At 37.7% G+C, this 25,724-nt stretch overlaps 3 protein-coding genes across 6 annotated transcripts; 1 reads left to right on the top strand and 2 right to left on the bottom strand.

Moving 5' to 3' along the window:
* Window positions 1-10,465: 10,465 nt before the first annotated feature.
* LOC116194754 (UMP-CMP kinase 4-like) lies at window positions 10,466-14,613 on the bottom strand. 2 transcript variants are annotated; one of them, XR_004154520.1, is made up of 10 exons: window positions 14,462-14,613; window positions 13,817-13,876; window positions 13,122-13,173; window positions 12,741-12,858; window positions 12,122-12,278; window positions 11,901-11,981; window positions 11,488-11,595; window positions 11,239-11,395; window positions 10,988-11,032; window positions 10,466-10,697 (listed from the first exon to the last, which is right to left on the bottom strand). XR_004154520.1 is itself a non-coding variant. In XM_031523644.1 (10 exons), the coding sequence occupies exons 2-9, from the start codon at window positions 13,844-13,846 to the stop codon at window positions 11,021-11,023; spliced, it is 630 nt and encodes a 209-aa protein (XP_031379504.1). In that variant the 5' UTR covers window positions 13,847-13,876; window positions 14,462-14,613; the 3' UTR covers window positions 10,466-10,697; window positions 10,988-11,020. The 2 variants fall into 2 exon arrangements, 1 of the variants encoding a protein (XP_031379504.1); XM_031523644.1 differs by having other exon boundaries at window positions 11,324-11,395.
* A 126-nt stretch (window positions 14,614-14,739) lies between these two features.
* LOC116194753 (mediator of RNA polymerase II transcription subunit 20a-like) lies at window positions 14,740-21,032 on the top strand. Of its 3 annotated transcripts, XM_031523643.1 has the most exons (7): window positions 14,742-14,990; window positions 16,418-16,539; window positions 16,683-16,735; window positions 16,835-16,974; window positions 17,744-17,922; window positions 18,204-18,293; window positions 20,468-21,032. In XM_031523643.1, exons 3-7 carry the CDS (start codon window positions 16,722-16,724, stop codon window positions 20,708-20,710), a joined length of 666 nt encoding a protein of 221 aa, XP_031379503.1. In that variant the 5' UTR covers window positions 14,742-14,990; window positions 16,418-16,539; window positions 16,683-16,721; the 3' UTR covers window positions 20,711-21,032. The 3 variants fall into 3 exon arrangements, with proteins under 3 accessions (XP_031379502.1, XP_031379503.1, XP_031379501.1); XM_031523642.1 differs by lacking the exon at window positions 16,418-16,539 and having other exon boundaries at window positions 14,740-14,990; window positions 16,680-16,735; XM_031523641.1 differs by lacking the exon at window positions 16,418-16,539.
* Window positions 21,033-22,194: 1,162 nt separating this feature from the next.
* Window positions 22,195-25,405, bottom strand: LOC116194756 (protein SHQ1 homolog). The gene is made up of 2 exons (XM_031523645.1): window positions 24,919-25,405; window positions 22,195-22,794 (listed from the first exon to the last, which is right to left on the bottom strand). The coding sequence occupies exons 1-2, from the start codon at window positions 25,099-25,101 to the stop codon at window positions 22,501-22,503; spliced, it is 477 nt and encodes a 158-aa protein (XP_031379505.1). The 5' UTR covers window positions 25,102-25,405; the 3' UTR covers window positions 22,195-22,500.
* Between the last annotated feature and the right edge of the window lie 319 nt (window positions 25,406-25,724).

Genomic DNA, 25,724 nt, shown 5'->3' with positions numbered 1-25,724 from the left:
GATGAAGGATTAATCCGATTTTAAGAAATTCAGGGGTTGATTCTTAACGCATCATATGAGATGAGATTTGAGTGGACTGGATAATAAGCTTACTGCCGCATAGGTTGTTGGGCCTCGATCGAGCCCAAGTCCATCTTTTGGGCTCGGGAGTTGCTTAAGACATAAGAGACAATCCTTTCTTAATCCAATAGAGAAACTTTATGCTTTGCTACAAAACCATTAATTACGACCTGAGATTTCCACGAGCCCCGTACGAGAGAAGATCTATATAAGATTGGCTTTCTTATAAAAAAAATCATAAAAAAATATAAGATTGGGTTTAATCTATTGAAGGTATTCCGTTTAACCAAAAAACAAAGTAAGTATGAATCCTCCCTATAATACGATTTGAAAATTGCTCGGTCTTGCGATACACGTCCGCTTGTGTAAGAAAGGATACAAGGACGAATATGTCTCATGTTTCATGCTAATCATTAACCTCTTCCTCCCCTTGCTCAAGCTTTTTCGAGCAAAATCGCCTCCTTCTTGTCTGTGGGACCATCTCAAAGACGAGGGCATGCAATCTTTTAGCAAGGGAAAAAATGGCAATAAGTTTGTCTCTTTCTTAAGCCTTGATTAGGGCTTGCATGAATGGATCAAGGCTTTGAAATGAAGAATTGACCCAAAAGAAAACAAAAAAAAAAGAGCATAAGAAGAACAACACGATGGTTTCTTTTGAATCATATATTGCCCCGAACGTGGGATGAGGCATCATGAACACATCTAGAGAGTGTGACCAGAGAAAAGAATTAATGTATGTGTCTTCCCATTCTAAAGCCCTCCAAGGGACCCTCCGCCCGCGACTTTTTTCGATAGTCCACTATTGTATTGATGGAGACATGCTTCTGTCCACCACATTGTTACTTATTATTATTATTTTTTGGTTACAGAAATGTCTATGAACTTAATGTAAGGAATATAGCAATTAGATACAAAAGGTATGGGGAATTCTATTGGCAAAAATTGAATCTAAAATATCTGAATTTCAAGCAAGACATGTACCATTATTTTATCCCCTTTTTGCTGCCCAACGATGCAATTTAATAGGACCCAATGGCAATAAAAAATAAAAGATGATTCTTACTATGAGATAATTCATGATTTGAAAGAGCTTTATCTTTCAGTAAATTGATTAAATTCAAATTTAGATTAGTTAGGGCACATGCTAGATTTTCGGATATATGCCATTTAGTGCACCCATAAAAAAGAAAAAAAGGATTGTTATCATTTGATGCCCTAAAAGGCAAGAAAAACAAATGATTAATTTATGATCTTATCAAGAGATTTTTATATTATAAAGCGACTAGGGTTTGCGAGGGAAGATGTTGACTGTAGACTTAACCAAGCATGGAAAACCTCATCATAGGGGAAAAATATTTGTTAATTATCCTCTCTTAAATGATTAACAAATGCGCCGGAGACATAATCATCCTCGTTCTCGTTTATTCTTTCAATCCCATAGTTAATAAACCATGATGTTGGATGTCAAATGTGTCCTCTCTCTTTTGTGTCCATTAATGGAGATTTATATATATAGATATTTATATGTATATATATATATGTTTCTACGATTTTGGTACTTTAACTCTTTTCTACAATTCCAACATTATGCTATTTTTTTTAGGCAGGCCTATATATGTATATACATATATATGTGTACAACATATGTATTATATATATAAAGACACAGACAAGCCACCGGTATTGGTTGGTTCAAGCGGTTTAACATTTGAGACGACCAAAGTTTTGGGTTTGGATTTTTTGAATAGAGAAAATCCCATGATTGAGAAAGTTTTACTTTTTAGTAGACTGATCTGACTCAAATTGAATTATACTGAATTAGTCGAGACTTGTTAGACTTCCTAATATAAGAGCATACACAAAAATAAACAAATAAAATACACAAATAAGCCTAGCTAAAAAATACTTCATCAACTTACATAGATCTCTTTTATCATTAAAAAAAACAAATATACAATCAATAAAGTGTTCGTTGAAGTATTAAGCAGTCTCAACCCCTAGGAGGAGAAGATGGCTTTGAATTTCAGGAAACGCACTTGTTGAGAGGGGAGAAACCTTATAGTGCTCTTTCCACGGAATTGTGGGACCTGAGCGACGAAGAGCGAGTGAGCATCGTCCTGGACATATTGCTCCGTGGCTACGAGACGACTGCCACTCTCATGTCCCTCCTCGTCTACTTTCTTGCCCATTCCCCCATTGCCCTCCAAACCCTGAAGGTCCCTCTCTCTCCCACCCATTTGTGTTATAATTTCGATGCATTTATATATAGTAGTCGTGTTCGCTCAGTTAATTAATTCTTGAGATATATGCATATACTTCATTCCTCGCGTGTTAATAAGGAATTGAAGTTTCTTCATCGACGACTCTAAATCGGTGCAGGAAGAACACCAAGCAATAAGACGAAGCAAGCAGGATGGAGAACCCTTGAACTGGGAAGATTACAATCTAATGCAGTTCACTTATAATGTACGTCATGTCTTTTTTTTTAATAATTAATAACTTTTAGCACATTCATTCAAAAAAATTTACATGAGTGCCACTTAGATTTCAAATCTATGTAACACGTCCAAAATGGTAAAAAGTTAAAACTTATTTCTGATTTGAAAACTGTTTCCTTTTTCATTTTTTTTTCACAAAGGGATAATTTGTAATCTATGCAATACTTATGGTAAAAAGTTAAAATTTATGAGAAGGGGGTTTAGTACAGTGTCACTAGTCCTTGCTGGAAACCATGAGATCTCGAGTTCGATCATCGTCGGTTGGACTTTTGTGCCAATTTATTTAGTTTTGTTAGTTCTATTCTTGTGCTAGGTCGTAGGCATTCCTTATAACAAAAAAAAGTTAAAATTTATTTCTGATTTGAAAACTATTTATTTTTCATAATTTTTTTTAAAAAATGAATAGTTACATAGATTTGAAATCTATGTGACTTCCATGTAAAAATTCCTCCATTTATTCACATATAAATATATATATATATATATATATATATATATATTTTATGAGTAAATTGTAAGAATTCTAGAGAATGTAATTTGAAGCTAGATAACATGCATATAGTAACGTGGGCTTTTATACATGTTATACGTTTGGTACTAGGTCATTTGTGAAGCTTTGAGGTACGGAAACGTGGTCAAATTTGTGCACCGGAAAGTAATCCGAGATATAGTGTACAAAGGTACAAAATTACTCGTGCTACCTCCTCCTAATAAGTGATTGACTGATCTTGTATTATTCTCGGCCACCTGGCCAGCCAGCATATGTTTAACGTTAATTCTGATCAAATTCAACTTAATTAATGGATGAAGGGTTGTGCATACCCGCTGGATGGAAGGTTCTTCCGATGTTCACCGCATCGCATTTTGATCCAGACCTTCACGCAAACCCTATGGAGTTCGATCCCTGGAGATGGAGCAAAGTAAGTACATTAGTAAATCCAAGCACGTAAATATGCATGTGTCAGAAATCGAGCGCTTTTCCAGACGTTTTGTATGAAAGTCGAAATAAGCCACACGTGTGCCCACACTATTTAGATATCATATTCGACTCCTCAAGCTAGTGACCCGATCAAATTGAGTCGAGGCAAAAACCGAACCGAAACATCGTATGAAACGGTTTTGATAAAGCAGTTGGATGCTGGCTGGGAGTTCTTAAAAATATTATTAAGCTGTGTAGCTAATGAATTGTTTATGCGTGCATGTCATGCATGTCAATACGCAGGACAAAGGGACGCACAAGACAGTGACGCCGTTTGGAGGGGGAGCTCAACTCTGCCCAGGCTATGGACTCGCCCAAGTAGAGCTTGCCTTCTTCCTTCACCATCTCGTCCTTAATTACCGGTACGTTTCGATAAGTTAACAAGCCCAAAGCCCTACAAGAGATTAAACCAAGCACAGACGGGGAGTAGCAACCCCACGATGTCACCTAACAACAAATTGCCTAGACTGTTAGGAACGAAATTTAAAATAAGAACCCCAAAAGGAAGAGAGACCGCTCGCCGGGCAAGTCAATCCACACGAGTTTCCTTCTCGCAAGACATGATGTAACGAGACCCTCCCAATCCAATGAGTATCATCCACCAGCCTTCGCAACAAGGGAGAACATTTCATTCTGCCAATAATGATATTCCGAACTACCAAGGAGTCCATCTCAAAAATGAGTTCTGCATCCCAACTCCCAAGCATGTTTGAGTCCCGCAACAATACCCTGAAGCTCCGCCATCTTCGAAGAGGCAATGCCAATACTAATACTCATCATGAAACCAATAACCCAGTGCCCGTTCTCATCGCAGATGATTCCACCCGCTCCCGCCAAACTTGCGTTCCCACGAGACGCTTCATCCGTATTTAATTTAAGGAAACCCGCCCGGGGATTTAGTCCATTGCACACACTGCCAGGAACGCAAAGGAGCTGAGGCATCAGAAATGGAGGCGCATCAAAGAGAAGCTTCTGCAAGTCTCGATTACACGAGATGCTGCATTATAAGGTCGATTAAAACCAGTCTGGAAGATTTCCTGATTTCTCCGTTTCCAGATAAGCCAACGCCCAACCCCAAATATGATCGAGCAGTCTAAGGAATCATAGTTAAGATTGACCTCGGAGGTTGACCTCGTAGGCTGCGTCTTCTCGATTGGGGTACCTGAGCCCAGAGAGAGGAGTAATTAGTAATCAAATTCCAACTTAACTTACTAAGAAGAGCCGTATTAAAATCGTGAAAGTGTGGAATACCCAAAACCACCCAATTGCCTTGGTCCAGTCACAACATCCAACCCAACAAGATGGATCCTCCGTCGATCAGAGGAGTGACCCCAAATAAAGTCTCGATGGAGTCGTTCCTTGTTTGGTTTCACAAATCAGTTTTAACTTTAGTTTCAACTATACTTTACTTAGCTCCACTTATTTTCAATTCAACAACACAATCATTACTTTCTCTCAACTATTCATTATTTTTTCCAAAAATTTTAACAACACAATTATTACTTTTTCTGAACTATTTATTACTTTTTCACATTTTTTCTCACAATTCAATAATACAATCATTACCACTTTATTAAAATCAAAACTCAACTCTACTTAACTCAAAAATCAAACACACCAACACTGGGAGACGCATTAATTGCATTGTATAAGAAGGTATGGCTGATAGGACTGATTGTATGAGTGTCACACGACCCGCCATGAAAGGGTTGATGTAGACCTACCATTCCGTCTCGAACAAACCTGAGCAACCACCCAATCAAGTGAGATTTCCTCACTTGCTCATGAACAATTGGGATACCAAGGTATTTGCCAAGATCATCCGTCCTTTAGACAGAACTATGTGACAAGATAGTCTCTTACGTGCGAGCTCCACATTTCTTGAGAAGAAAGCAACAGTTTTTGAGGACTGACCCCGTTGGCCCGAGGCTGCACAGAATTGGTCCAGAACTGCGCAAATCTCAATCAATTGAACCTCCGAAGGTTGGGCAAACGGGAGAAGGTCGTCCGTAAACATCAAATGAGAAATCAATGGTCCTTGATCACTCCCACTCATAGAGCGCCATCCACCCGCACGTACCAAATCGACATACGTAAAAATCATTTACTCATTAATTAATTACCACATTGATCTGAATGTTAATTAAGTCCTTGAAAATTACCCAAAAATAAAAGGTTTCGGTCGCTTTTGCATCACGTGCATCAATGACTTTCTCAAGAGCAGACGTTGCTTAAGATTAATAAGAAAAAATTCTGAATCATTTTGATAATCATCTTAAGTACATACATGCAATGAAAGTTGTTTAAGACCCTGGGTATGTGCTGCCCCTGCCACCACCCGCGGCGGGGCATGGGACGCCTAGTGATGTAACCTCCAGCATTTTGGTGGCCTTCACAGCCCAATGTGGGCAGGTTTCGATCTCTCGAAATCATGAGAGATTTGATCGTTATATACTCTTATAAAGATTATAATTGATTTTACTGGTCGACTGAAAATGAATTTAGGAATTTTGTGCTAGGTCTAAGGAATAATAAATGCACATGAATAGATAACATTTTAATTTCTCTAAATTATTCGTAATATTTGTATATGAAATTACAGGTGGAAAGACCAAAAGGGATGAGATGCCGCTTGCTTACCCTTACGTGGAATTCAAGAGAGGCTTGCTTTTGGAGATTGAGCCAATTAATTAACTAGTCAATCTAGCTAGCTAAAATGGCTCATTTTACACAAACAAAATCAATAATTAGGGAAATCAGTTTAATTAAGACGAGGCCTTCATTAATCCATCAATTGCAATATATATTCAGCCTTATGTATGATGATCATTCTATTATATGTTGATTATAATATTACTCTTCGTCAAGGACATAATTAGGCATAAAAATAATAAGTTAACAATTAGAAGATGTTCTGATACCGTCAGATATTTCAAACAAGACATGTCACTTGATTATTCTATTATTTTGATTAAAAAAAATACGGTATTTCGAATCAAATATGGATATGAAGCGCTCATGGAATCATTGGGTGAATGGTATGCAAATTTCAAGACTTCTAATTTCGAAGCATCACGTCCGCACGGGTGTTCGCCTCCCATTAGACACGCTGAGCCTTAAAGCCCGTTCACTCCAAATCCAACAAGTCTCGGACGGCGGGGATCAACTCCGCAAGCTCTGGTCTCCTGGAACCACCACCGGTGTCAATGCTCCTTTTTTTTTTTTGTTTTTTAATGAATGATCTCATTAATGAGATCACAAACCTCCTGCGAGTCCAGCTCAAGAATGACAAACCCGGAGCCGTAGTCTCAAGCTAACTGCAGCCCATCAATGACCGCATATAACCCGGCTTCGTTCGTCCTAGCTTCTTTACCTATTTTTATGGTGAAACCATAAAGCCAATCACCACGATAATCACAAATCAACCCACCCTCGAGTTACTCGATGATGATCCATCGGTATTTACTTTTGTCCAACCAATTGGGGGGCAAGCCCACTTGACCCAAATCACTGAGTTGGGGGGCAAGTTCACTCGGGGGTGAGTCCATTCACCACCTCCCCCTTGGTCTTGACATAGGGAAGCAACCGTACTTCTTTAATTCGACTTGATTCTACCTGAGGGTCCTCGGCGAATGGCAAAGCTCTGACGAATCCATAGAACTTGTGCTTTACTCTTAAATCCATAATCTACGTACTCAACTTTACGTACGTAGATAACTTTCTCGCGCATCGGGTCTGTCTTACATCCCCCATCGTCTTTCTCAAAACCTCCATTATCTTTCTCGAGTCCCATCGTGCAATAATGTTAGCCGTGAGGAAGTCGTAAGCCGTTGGATCGACCAATTGAGTCAGGCATTTTGTAATTGACTTTACTAGTCGACTGACAATGAATTTAGGAATTTTGTGCTAGATCTATGGTATAATAAATGCACATAAATAGATAATATTTTAATTTCTCTAAATTATTCGTAATATGTGTATATGAAATTACAGGTGAAAGACCAAAAGGGATGAGATGCCGCTTGCTCACCGTTTCTTTCTTTTTCCGTCTACACGCGTATTTTATTAAATCCCATCAATGAGGTCATGCGTCTCCTTATCTTATTTTCTCTGACGCTGTAACTTATTTTATAATTTGGTTGATGTCAGGCTTTAACTATGTTTGTGATTGTTTACATTTCTCTCAATTCATTTTGAGCAATTACCGCTGTTGTCAATAATTGCTACGTCCTTTTGATGGATGGGTATACTTGTCGTCTTTACATTTATCTGGGAATTTGCAGTTACATCACTATCGTACTAGTTGAGAATCGATGGTTATGATTGCACTGACTTTGTTCAGATGCAAGTGTGTTTGGTTTTAGAATTAAGTAGAGTTGAGTTTTTATTTTAATTGGGTTGTAATGATTGTGTTGTTAAATTATGAAAAAAAAAGTACGAAAAAATAATGAATAGTTGAGAGAATTTAGTATTAAAAATTGAATTGAATGGTTAAAAAAAAATTTTAAAAAAGAAAAAAGTAATAATTGTATTGTTGATTTTTATTGTGTAGTAAGTAGAGTTAAAATTATAGTTAAAATTTTAAAAATCGCCCCTAAAATCAAACGGTCTTTTAACTTCCAGTTAAGACTTTTCATAAAAAGGGAGTGAAAGGGTAATAATATATATTATTTATCCTATATCATTAACTTTCTCCAAGGTCTAACTACAGTGTTTTTGTTTTGGTAAGAAAACAACTCAAAATTTGAAATGAAATAATTCATTTTGATTGACTATGTATATATAGTGAAAATTCATTTCTGATTATCCATATGCAGGTTTTCATCTCCCTTAAATGGGGAAAGAAACCCCATCAACATGGGAAATCAAATACATGATTTGAATTCTTAAAATCCAAAACAATTCCATTAAAATTTAAACTTAAAACTTTCCAAATTTTAAATTCAATACTGTCATACTTATCCAAAAAATCAACTGGTAGCTACCAAAATCAATTTTATGAATCACAAATTTTATTATTTCTTTTTTAATATATGCAAAAAGAATTCAATTTTAATTCCGAGTTAAACCAAACAAAATTCTAAGTTTTTCATTCATTATCCAAGTCCTTCATATGTTTTTCTTTCTATCTATTGTTTGTCAGTAGTTATTATATTCACTTGATTACATTTAATTTAGTCTGTACTCGTAAATCAAGACTTTTGAGCTCATTGTTGAGTTATTTCCATAAATGTAGCATAGAGCTCATTCTAAGTAGCATATGGTTTTGCAGCTGGTGCGAGTACCTTAGTGAAAGGAGTAAGGGATGAAGTTGCTATATTTTGAAGCGAATATGATACGAGGTTTGAAAAAAAAGATAAAAAAATAATTACTGTATTGTTGAATTGTGAGAAAAGTAAAATGAAGTGAAGTGAAATTAATTTGATTTTATTGCCAAGCAAACCATACATGACCTCGAAGTACTGGTTCAGGAGAGAGAGCGGGCACAAAATGATGTCCAAGCTGTGAAGAATGCTATCGACAATCGACACCCCTGTCGAGTGCGAACAATAGTGGGGTCATCCATTTCATCCCATAGATCTTTGAAGAGAAGATTGGAAGCTGCAAAAGAGCAACTCAGTATGGTCAAGTCCGGAATACAAGACAACGTCCAGGAGATCTAGAACTTGCAAGTTATATATATCCAGAGGGAATTGCAAGCTGCACTGTTGACTAATAATGTCCATGGATTCAATGATGCTCGTGGAATCATTGGGCGAATGGTATGCAAATTCCTTGACTTTTCATTTGGAAGCATCACGTCTGTACAGGTAGTGACCAGGATTGAGGCCACTATTGCCCGATTTTTCCCGTTCTCTCTCTTGTGGCCGAGATCGGGGCCATCACCTCTCCAATTTCACTTATTTTCTCTCTTTGGATAGAAGATAATGGGGGAAATTGGGGTAGTGGTGGCATCGGTACCGGCCACCACAGCCACATAGATGTTGCCATGTCCTCTGTGCTCGCTAGCAACCTCCTTTGTGGAGGTGGTGGCCCCGTCCTCTGTGTTCGCCGGTGACCTCCTTTGTGGATGTGGTAGCTAGACGGCATTGCTAGCGCCCCTTCCTCCGATCCTAGGGTTTGGTTCCTTTTATATATATTATTTTCATAGATTTGGGGTCAAATGTTGAAATGCAAAAGCTATGGGGCATTAATGACATATAATATAAAATGAGCTAAAAGTAATTCAACATTTTAAAATCCCGTGAGTATCTCGCCTAAATTTAGAAGTTAAATTTCATATTTTATTCTAAAAACTAACCATCATATGAAAATTATGGGCGGCTATTTGTGAGGAGTTTGGGAGATCATTTTTTAACTCTTTAATAAAATTGGTCACATTTTTAGGGTTTATATAAATTATTATTTTTTTACAATAAACTTAATTATAAGGAATATATGTGATTGTGTTACAACATGAGAAATTTCCTTAAATAATAGTGTAAGATAGATACTAACTCTCTCAAAGCGTGTGAGATTACCTTTCGCGTCTGTGCATATTCAAGAATTGATTTGGTTATCCATTTTCTCTTTATGAAATTGAAAATTCGGAAAACATAAGTGGGGCTAGAGTAGATCCTGGAGACATCGTGGCGGTGAAGTTTTTTTTTTTTGCTATATATTAATTGGCAATCCTAATTATTTGTTAATATCAAATTTTTTTAATAATTATGTGTGAAAAATCAATTTGATCCCTCAAATTTTAGATTTTTATTAATTTATGATTTAATTATCCATAATAAGATTTTAGTAACAACATGTTAGGTCCTTTATATTATTTTATGACTGAAGATAAGAGAATATATTATCTTTTTTCTAGGAGAGAGAAATATATATTATCTTAATCCATGTAGTTGCATGATCTTGGTGGCCAAAAAAAAAAAGAATATGAGATAACGAAGGAAATCATTATTATTCTTATATAATCGTGCATCGTTACATTCTCACATGACTGAAGTCACAAATTACAGTAAAAAATGGGGCTAGAGGCATGACATCCCACCAAATAATAAATCTTCTATAATATAATTAATTAATAGCTCAATATTAGCAGGAGGCAATTAACCAGAGCGCAGAATTCCTCGTGTAATTTCAACAACTCGAATTTAACATACCACAACCTGCAAAAAAAATTTATACATCGTAAGAATGATTCTCTTGCAGGTAGGTCAGAAGAAAAGAAGATCCAGCAGGAGCTATGATCCTCATATCAACTTCCCAATCCACTATCCATCAGCATACGAAGCAATTTATGAAAACGGCTTCAGATATAATAAGAAACCAAGTTTTATATTTGTTGTTGATCTCAATCGTGCAGCTTGCTTACATGCAGTTTGTGTTTGTCCTTAAAATGAGAATAAGATAGATAATTAAGCTGATGAATTTCAGAACTTTAAGATGAAAACAGTACCTTGACGTCTTGGGAAGGGAACGACTGCCACACCTATGCAGCAACCTGAACAAAGCCACCCATAAATTGATGCTAATTTTGAGTATGCTATTATGAAGTTGCAGTTTACAGATGGAAAGGACAAAAAAGGCCAATCAACAAATTTGAGTAAAGTAAAAGGAAAAAAAAAAAGAGAAGAAAGAAAAGAGAAAGCACTTGTATCAATTAACTGCCAAAAAAAGAAAAAAAGAAATTCCTGAAATTAAATTAACCTTAGAACTTCTTTTGACCCTGGAGAGGCTCCATTCCCCATTCCAGTACTAACAATTATTATGAGAGAGTTGATTGCCACTTCACCTTATCATCTTGGGCAGTGAAAACAGTTTTAACTGCCTCAAAGACCTCCTCAATCGGCTTTGCAGCATCAATCTGCAGGTAAAAGGAGCAAATTCCAGTTTGTTGGACACCAATAACCACCAAATTACTAATGAAGCATGCCCAGTGCATGAAAAGAGTCTAACCTTGCGAACTTTTCCTTTGGATTCGTAGTACTCTACCACAGGCATGCTAGACTCCACAAAAACCTTAAAACGCTTCCTTATTGTTTCAATGTTATCATCTTCTCTTCCCTTAACCATAGAAAAAAGAGGAAAACATTTAGGTACTAAAAAGGATAGAAGATACCAATGTGGGTGGATTCAAGCGGTTCAGTACTCGTTCAGTTTAAGTAAGGTCTCGGGTTCAAGCTCCTACAAATGCAAAAAATCTGCGATTGGGAGAGCTTTACCCCTTAGTGGGCTGACCCGACTCGAGTTGGATTAATCGGGGCCCAATGGGCTTCCGAAAACCAAGGTACACACCAGAAAAAAATATATATATATATAGTAGGTCCATGATTGTTCACCAATGCGAAAAGTGGCAATGGCCTCTTTACCTGGTTTCTACTGAGCAGTCGCCTCTCCATCTCCTCTTCAGAGCACTCAAAGAACAACACAAATGCCGGTTCAATTTTTGTCTGAAAGAACATGTTTGCCCAGGATAAATATCAGTATGAGTCAGAAATATGAATTATGCTGAAAAGGTTCTTCCACCCAATAATACATTGACGTAGAGTGGCTAAAACCAACAAAACAGACGAGTTTAATAGAAGCTTACAACAGCCTCAAATGCAGCACGATTCTCCTCATTGCGAGGGAAACCATCAATAAGAAACTTGTCATTGCCACTTTCCAGCATTGCGTTTTGGAGAAGCTTGATGGTTACCTCTGAAGGTACAATTTTTCCCTCTTTAATCATATTCTCGATCATAGTTCTGTAATTGTCAGAAAGAAAGAAATTTCATCAACCAATGCATAAATGCTAAGAAGAGGCAAATGGAAAACTAATGTATGACAGGTGGATTATGGAAACTCGGAAAATAGTGCACAGACTAACGTAAAGGTGAAAAACACAATTGCACAGATGCATTGTAGACTTATTTATGGATGAAGCCATTGTCCATAATATGCATGTTAAGATATCAACAAAGAGACTCATTATGACATTATTAGATTGACGAGTACCAGTTGATGCCACGCTATACGACAGCTTTGCAAAGTAATAAGGAAGATTAATATTGCTCAAGAAAGCGTCTTTCTTGCTACCAGTTGCATTAAAATCCACAGCCCTAAGACAATCTTTGAATAGAACTCTGTAATTACTAAAATGCTCAAAGTTCTGCCTTTCATAATGAGATGGTCTGTATGTGAAATTTACAATTTAAAATACTGCGTACCCATTTTCTGAACCAGACTTAATTTCTGCTCGAAGAAGATCACCAGCACTGAGATGAGTAAATCCGAAATGTTTAACTATATTTGCACATTGTGTACCCTTTCCACTGCCTGGTCCACCTGGGAAATCAAACAGATAGTGGAACCAACTTAAGGAGTCTGCGCTGGTTATCTGAGGGTAGAAGGAAGAGAGCTTATAGATTATAACTACAGGTTCAATATAAATATTTTATTTAGAGTAGAATTGAAAGCACAAACGTACTGTCTAGATAATTTTCAGAGGGTAGAAAAATAGATGGAACCATGGCCAATATGGAAGGGTATAAGGACAAAAAAAGAGTAGTCAGAAGTGAAAATCATGTGAAAAAAGAGTATAAACTTACCCAAGACAAAAACAACAGTTGGTTTCTTCTTGATCAACCTTTGAGTTGCCTCCTGAAAGCATATTCAATTTTAAGATCAACATCACCAGAACCACTTCAACAGTCCAACTTAATAATATCTTACTGAAGGACAGATTCTTCTAAAGCAGTCAAGCCACTAAGAATCGATTCAGTGCTATTTGTTCACAAAACAATTTGCCAAGTCATTTCGTAACATTTTCAATGAATGACTACCTATATTGTTATGTCCAGCAAAAAGTTCTCCACTTAAAATGATCCTACTTTCTTCTGTATTTAAAACATACAGCGAATATATATGTGTGTGTGTGTGTCTGTGTGTGTATTTGCAAATTTGTATACTTCCTTCCTTTCACTTCTGTCATATGTGAGGTCTATATGAGATGCTAACAGTAAAGTACTACCCCTGTTTCTCATGCTTAGGAAATACACGAGCGAAGAGCCAAGAGATCTCATGCATAACAACACACAATTGTTCAGGGCATCAGGCAGATCCAAATGTAGAGATCAGACAAATTACGGTAGCTTGGGCATAAATAATATAATAACCAAGATTCAAAAAGTATGAAAATCCAGAAACAGCTGAAGGAGTAAGGTGATCTTCATTCAAGATCCAAACATGAACAATGTAAACAACAAAATCACGAAACATAGAGTTAACAAATTGCAGGTAGTACCATGGTTGCAGCATCAACAGCACTTCCCATGAGGACAAAAGCTCAAATGAAGGCTAAGCCCTGCATTTAGTAAGGAGGAATCATTCAGTCACCAGAAACAGCTAGCACATTTGACCGACCTTGATCTATACAGATTAGTAAGCAAGTAAGCAACCCCTCCGGATGCGAGCAATGCAACACCGGACAATAGCATTCACCATGATCAATCAAACCCAATTACCAAAATCTACTAATATTGGATCGACGCATTACGATGATGCCCATTTTACAGAAAGTGCAATCCCAATCGGATCTAGCCGATGGAAACCGCAGATTTCTAATCTGGAGATCCATCAAAACGAACAATCCAAGTAGAGGCGGTGGGGGGAGCAGTAGCATAATGTCTCAAAGTTATCCATGAGATATAGACTATCTAACAGCATCCACTAAACAGCGCCTTTTATCAACACACACACACACACACACACACACACACAAGAACTGTATGCAAGCCAGATTGCACAGAAACGGATTTTCAGATTCAGCTCACAAATCATGCGAGATCTTTCACGAACAAGACTCAGAACCAGCAACGGGCCTCTCCCAAAAGGCAACAAAAGTGCTCATCAGGACTCGACCCAGGTCGAAGTTCAGAAGAAAACCCACCTGTTTGGAGATAAACCCAACAAGCCAAATCTTGCAAAAGAGACGACGGCAGAGACTTGTGCTTTTGATGTTGGATCAATCCGAAGAGAAGAAGGTAGAGAGAGAGAGAGAGAGAGAGAATGCAGAATGCAGCAGTTAGGAGAATCAGAGAGAAGGGGCGCCCTCAGTTACCGGTAATCACTCTTGGATTCCCTAATTTCCATTTATTGCAAAATGATCCTTTTCTTTAACAAAATATTAATTTGACTTCTAAACTTTTGACGCTTTTATTGTTTCCTACCTTAGCAGAAAGTATCAGAATCAGTCCTCTCCCCACATTCTCCTCCTCCCTCTTCGCCTCACCAGCTCGTCGGCGGCGGCTCCTCACCGTCGCCGCCTCCTGCCAGTTTCCATCTCTACCTGTCGCCCGGCTCCGCCCTTCGCCCCCTCCTGCCCGTCTCCGCTCTTCGCCGCCTCCTGTCCGTCGCTGCCTCCTGGCCATCGCCGACTATTGCCCTACTCCAGCTCTTGCCCGTATCACTGACCTCTGGTACCAATCGGATATAATGCTGCCCATTTCTCTCTTTGCATTTTCGTTGATCTCATGCACGTATATATGATGATGATGATGATATCGCATTGAACTGATGGAAGTATCCTCATGTTGGGCATTGTGGTTGATATCTGGTTGCGTCGTGGTTGATCTCAGTTTCATATTGGGGCATGGGCTGATTCATGCTTTGTATCAGCCAAATTATATTGAAATTTCATAATTTGATTGAATTGAAATTGCTGATTTCCCTTGCAATTTCACTGCTGACTTGGATGTGGAATTACTCTGATTTCTCTGCTGGTTTTGATCTTTGTTCGTGATGGAATGGAACAATTTTATCTCCTCTTTTCCAAATTTTTGAATTGATTTCGGTTCATTCCTTGTTGTGATAAAAGTCTTTCTTTTTTTTTTTTGGTGCATCTCTGGTATCCAGAGATGGGGTGTTGTCGGTTGGCGATCACCGGTCATCAATGAGTGGGTGATCGGCTTGGGCACCTTGGGGTTCAAAGCACCATAGTTATCATGTGGTTATGTAATGAGAGTTTTTATTTGAGGATATTTTAGTAAAAGACACAACTTTCCCGGTGATCTCTTTTTTATATGAAACAAGGGAAAATGGATTACTAGTGAGATTACCAGTCCATGCCGAACATAATTTTAAAGGTGGTAATCTATCTGTGTGGGAAATCTAGATCCCCAAGAATCTTAAATGGTAATGCACCGACTGCCACCTTATTGTTTGATTGATTTGGCCATCCGTTTACATTAATTGTTTTATTCCATTTGAGTAGTAGCAGATGCTATTAGACTTATTGATAGCTTTGGAGCATTCTGTTGTCTTGATCACTCTCCTTGTGACTTCTGATGGACGGAGTTGTACTAATATTGGGTTTCCATTTTTTTTTTCTTGGTAAAATTTCTAGTTGATTGAACTAGTAATAGGTTTTCTTTTCTTTTCCATTTTTTGGGTTTTAATGCCTTGCTGGTGCTTGTTGAAATGGGACTTGAAATCATGACTCGTGACTCTTGAAAAAGATGGAAAATATTTTTCTCTAGTTGTTAGCATCTCCATCATTTTATTTGTGTACATATTCAGATATCATGATTTCCATGTATATATCTATCTATCTATCTATATATATATATATATATATATACACGTATATATTTGTATTTATATATAATGTATTTGACACGCCTAAGACTTCATATATGGATATGGATGTTCAATTGCTGAAATCCCAGGAGCCTTGGGGAAGGCTCCCATTGCTTCTTCTTTTGGTAGTTAAAAACATGAATTTTCAAGAAAGTTCTTACTGAATTTTATTTTTGTGTGAATGAACATTTGGATTGATTAGGATGTAACTGATATACATTATGTTTTTTCCGAATATTAGTGTTAATTAGCTAATGCAAACTTTTAGGCACTCAAGGGAGATTGGGAGTTGGCTTGCAAGTCGTCTTTGAATCCCCCGGATATCAATTTTATCAACTTAAGCCCATTATCTTCTCTGGACTTTGTACTCTAGCCTTATTGGCTGTTGGGGTATAATTCCCTAAAAGCATGCGATATTTCATCCTTAGAATTGAGAATTTAGACAAGTTTAGGAAAATTTGGCTATCATTTTTTGCGATAGGCTATTTATTAACTATGTGATGATCAAATGATGTTGGTGATCCAAGCGGCAGCAGAGACACACTCGAAGACTGCTACTTCTCATAGAGACCATGCCTGTAAAATGGTAATCAATCATCCACAATCCATGCCTTTCAATCTAGAGCGATAATGATATTCATCTTTTTTTGCTGTTATCATTCTCAGTAATTGATTGCTGCTCTAGGGTTTTTCACTGGCAACTGAATCCAGGAACAACTGTGAACAGCCAAATCCTTGCAGAAGTCTCCCAATGTGCAGAGACTATTAATGGTGTTAAAGGTCGTTGGAAGGCCAATCTGACCTATTACAAACCTATCTTTCGAGGTAAGTCAGAAATTTCAGTTGGCTTCATTTCTTTGTAACTGCAAAGTACCTATCGGAGCTAAAATCGTAGAGAATGTAGCACCTCCTTAGCGAAGTTTCTTGACTTACTTCGGGGACCTGACATTATGCGTCAATGCTATTCTATTAATTTTATTGCCATGTTTTAAGTTGTTTAGATTTCATGATAGCTTTGAAATTTGCAGCACTTGTATGCCTCACTGTATATTTGGTTTGAAATGAATCTGATTATTTTTGTTTGAATTGTGCCATGTCACATATTTGTCAAACCTAAGATTTGACAGTGCCATGATGTGAAACTTTATTAAATGAAAATTTGTTATTTTCCTCGCATTGCTATTCCATTGTGGAATTCTCATAGCATCCACAACACTAATATGTGGAATCCATTAAAATATTAACCTAAACATAGTGAAATCTGAAGCGCCAATTTTTGAATAATATGTCTAACTCTATTTGACTAAGAAGAACAAAAGATAGGAGGGTGCCCCTGTTTGAGAGAGGAATTACTGGATTAAAAAGATGAATATGAAGGGGTCTGGGGCGATAATTGTTGTCTACACTCAATTTAGTTGGCTTTTCATTTTTGGTTAGAAGACGGGGTCAAATTCAAAATGGCAAGTTACATCAAAGAGGGGGTGCTTAGGTTTTACATTATTTAGCTAATCGTTATAACTCTATTTGTATGGTTTTCTATTTTTATTTAAGCTGTTCATTGTGCAATGTGATTTTGAGTTGAGTTGTTCAATAGACCAGACAGCTCCCTCTGAGATTCCGCGAGATTTTATCGGGATTTCACTGCCTGAACAGCCGAATAAGTGCTACTTTACCCTTCGAAGTCATCGGATTGTTGTTGAAGCCGATCTATCTATTCAAAACATCATGGAGAAATTGCAATCCTACAAATCAAGAGTGACGCTTGTTTTTGAGGTTAGTGTCCTAAATGCATTTTGTTAGTTTTTTATAAGTTGCAGGGGGCATAGTTAGTGTACTGCATCAAATGATCATATAAATGCAAATAATTTAATTCTAAATTTTGAAATCTAGATCTGCTAGAATAGTGAGCATATGGTGTCTTCTATCTGGTGGATGTCTGACGTTTGGCTCTTTCTTATGTTAGTGAGAATGAAGAGCCCAACATGGTTTTTTCATGTTATGCTATTATTGCCGGGACATTGATAGTGCTTTTTATCTGTGATTTCATTTTGCAGGGATTTCAGTATCATCTTGGTGATTTCCAGGTGAGAGTTGGGAAAGTTGTCCCGAGCCATTCAGAGAATCTTAGAGGAATAGTAATGGAGGTATCACTCTCATACTGCTTCATTACTCTTTTGCTACAGCATCTTTTTACTGTTTGAGAGTTTTTAACAATGGGGAGTAGAGGAAAACTGTCTTCCTTGTTTGTGAGTTCTTAACAATGGAGAGGATTGGAGATGGGTGAACATATCTTCTTGGGCTTTTACTAGGATGGAGAGGAAAAACTGAGCTAATGTGTCCAAATTCTGCCAATTTGGAGGGTAGGAAATTTCTTTAAGAAAAAGTATGCATTAAATGCTGAAGCTCTGCATGCTCTCTTTTAATCCTTTCCTTCTTTTTGTTCATTCATCCGTAACTTTGCAATTTTTATTGTTTGTAATTTTCTTTATTTTTTTTTTCATATTGCTCCTATATCTTTTATTACTTTTTCTATTTTATCATTTCAATGAAAAGTTGGTCATTTGGACTGTCCACTTCATAAGGTGTCATGTGGATGACATCATCAATTTCTTGGCTCTCAATTAAAATGAACCAATCTTATTCAAACTGATAAATCCAAGTATTTCACGCTTAAAAAAGGTAAAGTATCTGGATCAGAGTTTAATTCATCGGTTTGAATAACGCTGGTTCAGTTTATTTGGTAGCTAGAGAATTGGTGAATTATCATCCACTTGAAAACATAGATGGACACTCCATGTTACGAATTTCAGTAGTAAATTGGATGAAATGATGGAAGCATAAAAGCAATTAAGGTACAGGAGGACAATGAGCAAAAAAAGAATAGAAGGAGCAGGACTAGAGTGGAAAAGTATTCAGATTGTGTGATGAAACAAATTAAGGAAATGAAAAAAAAGGACAAACCATGCAAAAATTAGAGGACCAAATGTGATTTTTTTTCCATTTGTTTGCAAAGGGAAGGGTTGGGGAGGGGAGGGAATAGTGTTTCTTCCCTCTCCCTCAATGAACTCTCCAAACAAAGGTAGAGTCTACTCCTTCCATTTCCTTTCCCTCCATTCCCCTTTGTCCAAATACAGTTTAAAAGGTTCAAAACCGATTTGGATTTCACCAAAAACAAAGATCAATTTGGATGTTTTCTAAGTAGAAACCAGAGGTGATTATGAGCCTTTCTGGTATATAATAATATCCCAACGAAGGAATTGTGTGAACCATTTATCCCTGGCAAAGTTGTATTCTGTACACATCCTTTTCAGGTTAGCTGGCTTGTCATGAGATGTGGGATATCTTGGTTTTGATCCTTACTAATCATTTGACTAGATTTCTCTTAATCTTTTAAGCTGTTATTTCAATTTGACAATTTTACTTAATAGAGACCAACATTTAAGTGAATATTGGGGCTGATCAGTATATTTTTGTGGGTGTATGTTAATTATTGCATTAATCATTAATATGTGACAATGGGTTGAAAGTTTATCAAATGATTAAGCCCTCTCTGATATATATATATATATATATAATCTTCTAGAGTATTGGCATCTACAATGAGCTGCCCGGCGTATGATATGTTTTTGAGTGCAGTTATTACCTTGTTGACATTTGCAATGCACTGTCTATTGACCATCAATAGCTACAACATAAGACTAAGTTTTTTGTGACCATAGAGGCTGTAAACAAAGGAATCTCCGACTGTCAGGCCCATTCTCACCATTTCCTTTGACCCTCTATTTGATTGTATGTACCATTAGTGAATCTGATTGACGTTTCAGGTTTCCGAATTTCCGTGTTTGTTGAAAGTTGCTCTCGCTGTTATTTTTCTATAGCATAACTGAAGCACAACCCTAGCTATATATGATTGTTTGTGAGAACCAAACTCTGTGGAAACTCTGTTGCCAAGTTGCCTTATCCTGTGTAATGTGCTTAGAAAGGACTGCTCCTTTTATCATCTTTAAAAGAAATTGCTCGTACCTTCTCCAGAGTTCTGCCTCAGAGAGTTGCTTTTTCTACCTGTTTTACTCAACCTTTGTACTATCTCTGATTGCAACATCTTTGCTCAACAAATAACCTTTTACAACCATAAATTTGACATAGGAGTGGAGTAATGAACTCCGAGAGGGATCTTTACAAATCTTGGTCTTCTCGTGGTGCACTTTTGTTATTTTATGGAAGAAAGTACAATCAGTGATCCTTCTATTTTGTCCTATTTTCTGACTTAGAAAAAGAGATCTGAACAGCTAATAAGTCCAGGTTCTTCCCTTTGCAGGTGGAGTATCTTCCAATTTCTTCTCTGGAGAAATCCCGAGAAATCATGGAGGACTTCACTGAGATATGGCAAGAAACACTGTCGAAGAGATCTTTGCCGGGGCGCTTCATCCACGCAGAACCAAACTTCTCAGAGTTTGGTCTCTCCGACAACTACACTTCACAGCACACTGCAGTTCAGTATGCCACTGTTATGGCCCAGTTGATTGCATCTGCGCAGTCAGTGCCTGCAGTGAGAAACTGAGACATACAAAGAGATCGTGCTCTTTAAGTTGGCAGGTACTATACATCCTCGGCGCTAGTTTCTTAACGGTGGGAAGTTGCAGTTAGTACGATACTGTGGAAATAGTTGAGATACTTCTGCTTTAGCCTTCAGAGTATGTTGTAAAAATGGATGCATTAAAAAAAAAAAAAGTTTGATGAGGCGAGTCTACTGTTTGTGTTATATTCTGCACTTTGTTGTAGCCATCGAGATTGTTCCTTTTTCCCCACCATAGATACTTTTCCAATAACACTGCTTACAGCATCTCGGAATAATATATGCTTGGAGTCTGCATTATACTATACATCCAAGAGGGCCGTCTTCTGTGCCAAAAAGACCAAGCTGGAAATGGTTTTGCGATAATTCGAATGTTTTCTTTCCGGTAACCTATACCAAGGTCATACGAGTTTTGTGTACTTCAGAAAGTGGTCAGCTTAGGTTTCTATGTAGGTGAACAAGGGAATGCAATGAAACGTTCCGCTTTATATGGCTATTGCATATTCTGAAACGTTTTCCATTTGCTTGGTTCGAGATTTGGACACCTTAAAATTTGATAGATCATCTTGATATATATCCAAGATGCAGCATTTCTCGACTGGATCTTGACATTCATGATGTTCCTGGTTTAAGCTATTGCCATAAGTCCTTGGGAATTCTAAGTTGATGTCAACTAGTTAAGAATTCTCTTAACAAAATAACTGAGCAACGTTAATAATGGTATGTTTGGTAAAATCCACTGCATGCACGTCTTAATCGAGCAAATCAACTCCTGAGTGGGGATTACAATGTATGTGACAGAGATTGATTAACCTCAGATTCCACCAAGATTCTCATTCATGACACAAAATTCTATTGAAATTCCAGCATTCGTTGTGACAAGAACACCAAACGACACCAAAATAGTTAGAAGAGGCGTGTTCGAGTCCCCCATTAGAAGGAAATCTGACAAGACAAATGACCATGACCTAGTAAATTTCCATTGAGATGATATAGAGTAGCATGCCAATTATTGTAGCCGGGAAATAAGGCTGGCGAGGATGATCGTGCTGCAGAGGATGATCAAATACTCGAATGGCTAAGATGATGAAACTTATGATGAGACATTACTACAACTGTCTAGCTGGGTTCATCTCATCTTGGGAAGAATTCAAGATCTAATTACCATGTCCAACGGCGAGCAGGTGTGCCACTCATGTGCTAAATTCAAGCTCGTCTATATGCTCTTTTGCTTTATAACTTGAAACGATTATCAGCGATGTATCAGAAAAACTTAAATCCAATCGCGTTTGCTGAAGGAAGCTTTCTGTACACAACGGATTAGGTCAAGGGGGTCCAGCGTAAAAGGTTAGGTCAACATTGGTCTTAGGAAATATTTCTGGGCTTCAATCCTTAAAACACCTCGAGAACTATAACCCGCTTATGGAAGCTTTAAAAGCGCAGCTTAGTAGAAACATTCTGAGATCGAATTTCAATAACATTTTCTATTATGGCATTGATATATGGGCTTGAATCTAAATCATATCTGAAATACAAATACCTTAAAACTTTCAATGAGCACTCTCCTGAACAGTAGATCCAAACATAAACTTCAGCATTCAGAGCATTATTCCAAGGACAAAACCGGAGATTGTAACAACTCAAACTCGACCTGAAGGGCATGAACAAACATCAGTTTCATCAAGGCCGATAAGTGAGCATGTATGGATGGAATCTTTCATCTAAAACCTGAAAAAGCACTGACGCTAAAGTAAAACCTTGACTGCATTAAACAATCACCCTTGATTCGTCGTCTCCTCCTTGTCCTCTGTGTACTCTTCATCCTCGTCCTCGTCCTCATCCTCGTCCTCGTCCTCGTCCTCGTCAACATCCTCATCTTCAAATATGCTGGAACGGGGGAACATGCTCAGCTCTCTCTTTACGTCGTCACTGCTGAGGAAGTCCAGCCCGAATTCGGTTTCCCTGTGTTTCACAAGAAGCCACCGGAGTAGCCTGTCTTCCTTGTTCAGGTAGTGCAGCTCCTTGTTGATGTTTGGGGTCGCCATCATCGTCATCTGCATCAACTGGCCCTGTTTCAACCCCAAAAAGAAAACAAGCTGTAATTGTTACGACTGAATCTTCAAATAAACTATAAAATTAAAGAACCTGATTCACTCAATTGGGGTTGAATCAAATCAGGAATCTTTCCCAGTCTCCTCTCCTTGATAATCAAACAAAATAAGTTCTACAGCATTTTAAGAGTGAAACTTTACAAGACAGTTTACAATATTGCTCACCCTTTGAAGTTACTGTTCATCTTCGCTTTCAATTCATTAAGAAATATATATTTTTTTAAAAATTAAAGTTGTTTCTTTGTAATGATTAAGCTATTTCCATTGCCTTAGCAATGAAAAATGTCAATCAGATGCATCGCATTCTAAATTTACTCAAGATATTCTGTGCATACTGATCTATATCTATTGCAACGCCAACATTCTAATCTGCCCCATGCTAGTAGGTATTGCAACAATCTGAGGGAGATCATCGATATTAAGTACATACAAAATTTAGCCAAAACTCAGGTTCAGTCCATTTCTACATCATCTATGGTCTGCCTACTAGCATTCCAGCCCCAGGTTGAGCTCGAACGGCACAGATAATACTCAATACATTATCAGCAGATACAACAGGAAGGAACCAAATAAGCTAAAAGCATACAAAGTTTTTCCGTAAAATACAAAAATTTGGAGAATTCCTCTTTCTTCCCCTTTTTCACAAGGTATATTCAATATTATACCCAAGGATAATCTATAAGAAAATATCATAGGAGAGCCTTCACACACAGGATCTGGACTTAGCCTAGACATGAGAGAAGACTCTGGGAGGATGATATAGAAGGAGTCCTAAAGGGAATATACATTTAATATGGATTCAGGTCAGCTGAAAATGTCACGCTCATACTAGCATCAGTTCTTTTTTACCATAAAGCATGGGCTCAAGTAACGGATACACATGTGATTAGACACTTCCAATAAGACGTAATGAGATACTGCATTGTAAATGATGCCTTGGAAGAAAGTTATTTTGGAGAACAAAATAAATATCAACACCCAAAACAAACAAGATTTCACTGTCTTTGGAGCATCGAGAAACTTTTTGACAAGCAACCCCAACTCATCTCTCCGAAATTGAAGTAGCACACCATCTGGTCAATTTTATTGTTAACAATTAGGGCAGAATTTCAACTATAGATAAGTTCGACAAAGTCATCTAAACAAACTAATAGGTGATTTGCAGATTACTTATGCCGATAGGTCACCCATTTCTGTATTTCAATAATTCATATGGATGCCAATTTATACAGAACTAAAGCATAGCTAACAAGACTGGATGCTACTTGGTCAATCTTATTGCAGAAGATCCGAAAATGAAAATGTTCGCTCAAGAGTAAGGACCAAGGCAGAAGCAGAGGGCTCTATACTTCTCATGGGTGCTAAGAATTATAAGATCAGCCTTCAATTAGAGATTACTAATCATCGCACAATAAAAGTATCAAAACAATATCAAGACTCTGCGGCTCAACTAGCTGAAATTCTCTTATTCAATTGCGGAAGCAAGAAGAGAAAGAACAAAGTGTTTCAATTGGAGGATTCAGTGAGACCCAAAAATCGATTCCCATTTGCCCAACTCTCGCAAATATCCACCCACAATGTAGAAGTCTGAGTCTACAAGGCTCAACTGAGAGCCCATACTGCGGATAGATAAGAACCCATCTTTATTATTATCGAACAGCTGCATTGCCTTCTTGCTCATTGATTCGAAACCCTCAAGACTAAACAACAAACACTTCCTTTATAAGCAGAAACTCAAAAGAACCATTGATTTCTCCTGCCTATCCACCAAACATCTCGAAAGACAAATACTTTGATAGGTTTCGGTGAAAACCCAGAAGTAACTCTCAATGTTTCCAAAAGTTCACAAAAGATTAAATTTTGGCTATGTGGGTGGCCTCCAAACTCGAGTTTTAACTAACTGGAATGACGAAATTGAGGTATATCGATGGCTAGAGATTGGATTTTGGGTTGGCGGGCAACGTAGAAAGATCGATTTTCGCAAACGGGTGGGAGCTGAAATTCGGATTCAGCTCGGCGGCGATGAGGTGAACAGCAGAGCACGGCGAAAATGGAGGACCAGAGCAGAGCAGTTCAAATTACCTTGAAGTACCTTCCGTCGAGCTTCTTGATGCCATAGCCGAGCTGAACAGTCCCAAAGGATTTGATTTCGGTGAGGACCCCATTTCTCCGGAAAACATGCTTCCCGACCCGAGCCACCAACTCCATCATAGCGTCCTTCTTGACATGGGGCTTCAGCAGCAGCACACAGTCGTAGAGAGGCATCGGTCTCCGATTCTGTTCCCGGATCGCGCCGGCAATTCGATGGGGTAAAGTACAACTCAGGTTTTACGAGGGGTGTGAGGGCCCGGGAATAGAGATTCTCGCAGCGGAGCAACAGCAGGGTACAGAGCAGCAGCGGCTCGCCGTGGCCTGGGCCAACATATAAGCAGTGGTTCGGGGCGGCCCGCAATGTGGAGTAGCAGTCGCCGGACGGAGAGATGTCGGCGAATCGAGGACGGAGGCACTGATTAGGGTTTTCTGATTTTTTCTATTATTAATTTTAGGTTTGTTATTGTTCTGACTAAAATGACACAAAATCATCACACATTTTATGCTTTTAATTCAAATAATTCATTTACATTATTTAATACTTTTAATTTACTCGTCATTAATACAAAAGTTTATTATTTTTATTTTCAATTCACGTGTTTATTAATTTCAATTGAAGTGCTTAGTACTTTATTCAGTACATCATAAATAGTAAAAATACTAAACACTTGAACTTGAAAATACTATTTTCAACTCAAAATATAATCATAAGTTATAGAAAAAAGAAAAATATGTCAATCTATCAAAGTATAGTCAATTTATCCCTCCATAAAAAAAAGTAGTAACCCCTACTTCTA

Source organism: Punica granatum, chromosome 2, assembly GCF_007655135.1.
Source record: "Punica granatum isolate Tunisia-2019 chromosome 2, ASM765513v2, whole genome shotgun sequence".
In the NCBI taxonomy this organism is placed as follows: domain Eukaryota; kingdom Viridiplantae; phylum Streptophyta; class Magnoliopsida; order Myrtales; family Lythraceae; genus Punica; species Punica granatum.
The sequence above is the reverse complement of the archived record's forward strand: the minus strand, read 5'-3'. Positions and strand labels throughout refer to the sequence as shown.

Coding starts and splice junctions, on each gene's coding strand:
- LOC116194753 (XM_031523642.1), top strand. Junction 17,923..18,203: donor GAGTGACGCTTGTTTTTGAG/GTTAGTGTCCTA, acceptor TTCATTTTGCAG/GGATTTCAGTATCATCTTGG. Junction 18,294..20,467: donor TTAGAGGAATAGTAATGGAG/GTATCACTCTCA, acceptor TTCCCTTTGCAG/GTGGAGTATCTTCCAATTTC.
- LOC116194754 (XM_031523644.1), bottom strand. CDS start 13,846: ATGGGAAGTGCTGTTGATGCTGCAACCATG. Junction 12,859..13,121: donor AACTGTTGTTTTTGTCTTGG/GTAAGTTTATAC, acceptor TTGATTTCCCAG/GTGGACCAGGCAGTGGAAAG. Junction 11,982..12,121: donor GTGCTGCATTTGAGGCTGTT/GTAAGCTTCTAT, acceptor ATGTTCTTTCAG/ACAAAAATTGAACCGGCATT.
- LOC116194756 (XM_031523645.1), bottom strand. CDS start 25,101: ATGCCTCTCTACGACTGTGTGCTGCTGCTGAAGCCCCATGTCAAGAAG. Junction 22,795..24,918: donor TCGACGGAAGGTACTTCAAG/GTAATTTGAACT, acceptor GGGTTGAAACAG/GGCCAGTTGATGCAGATGAC.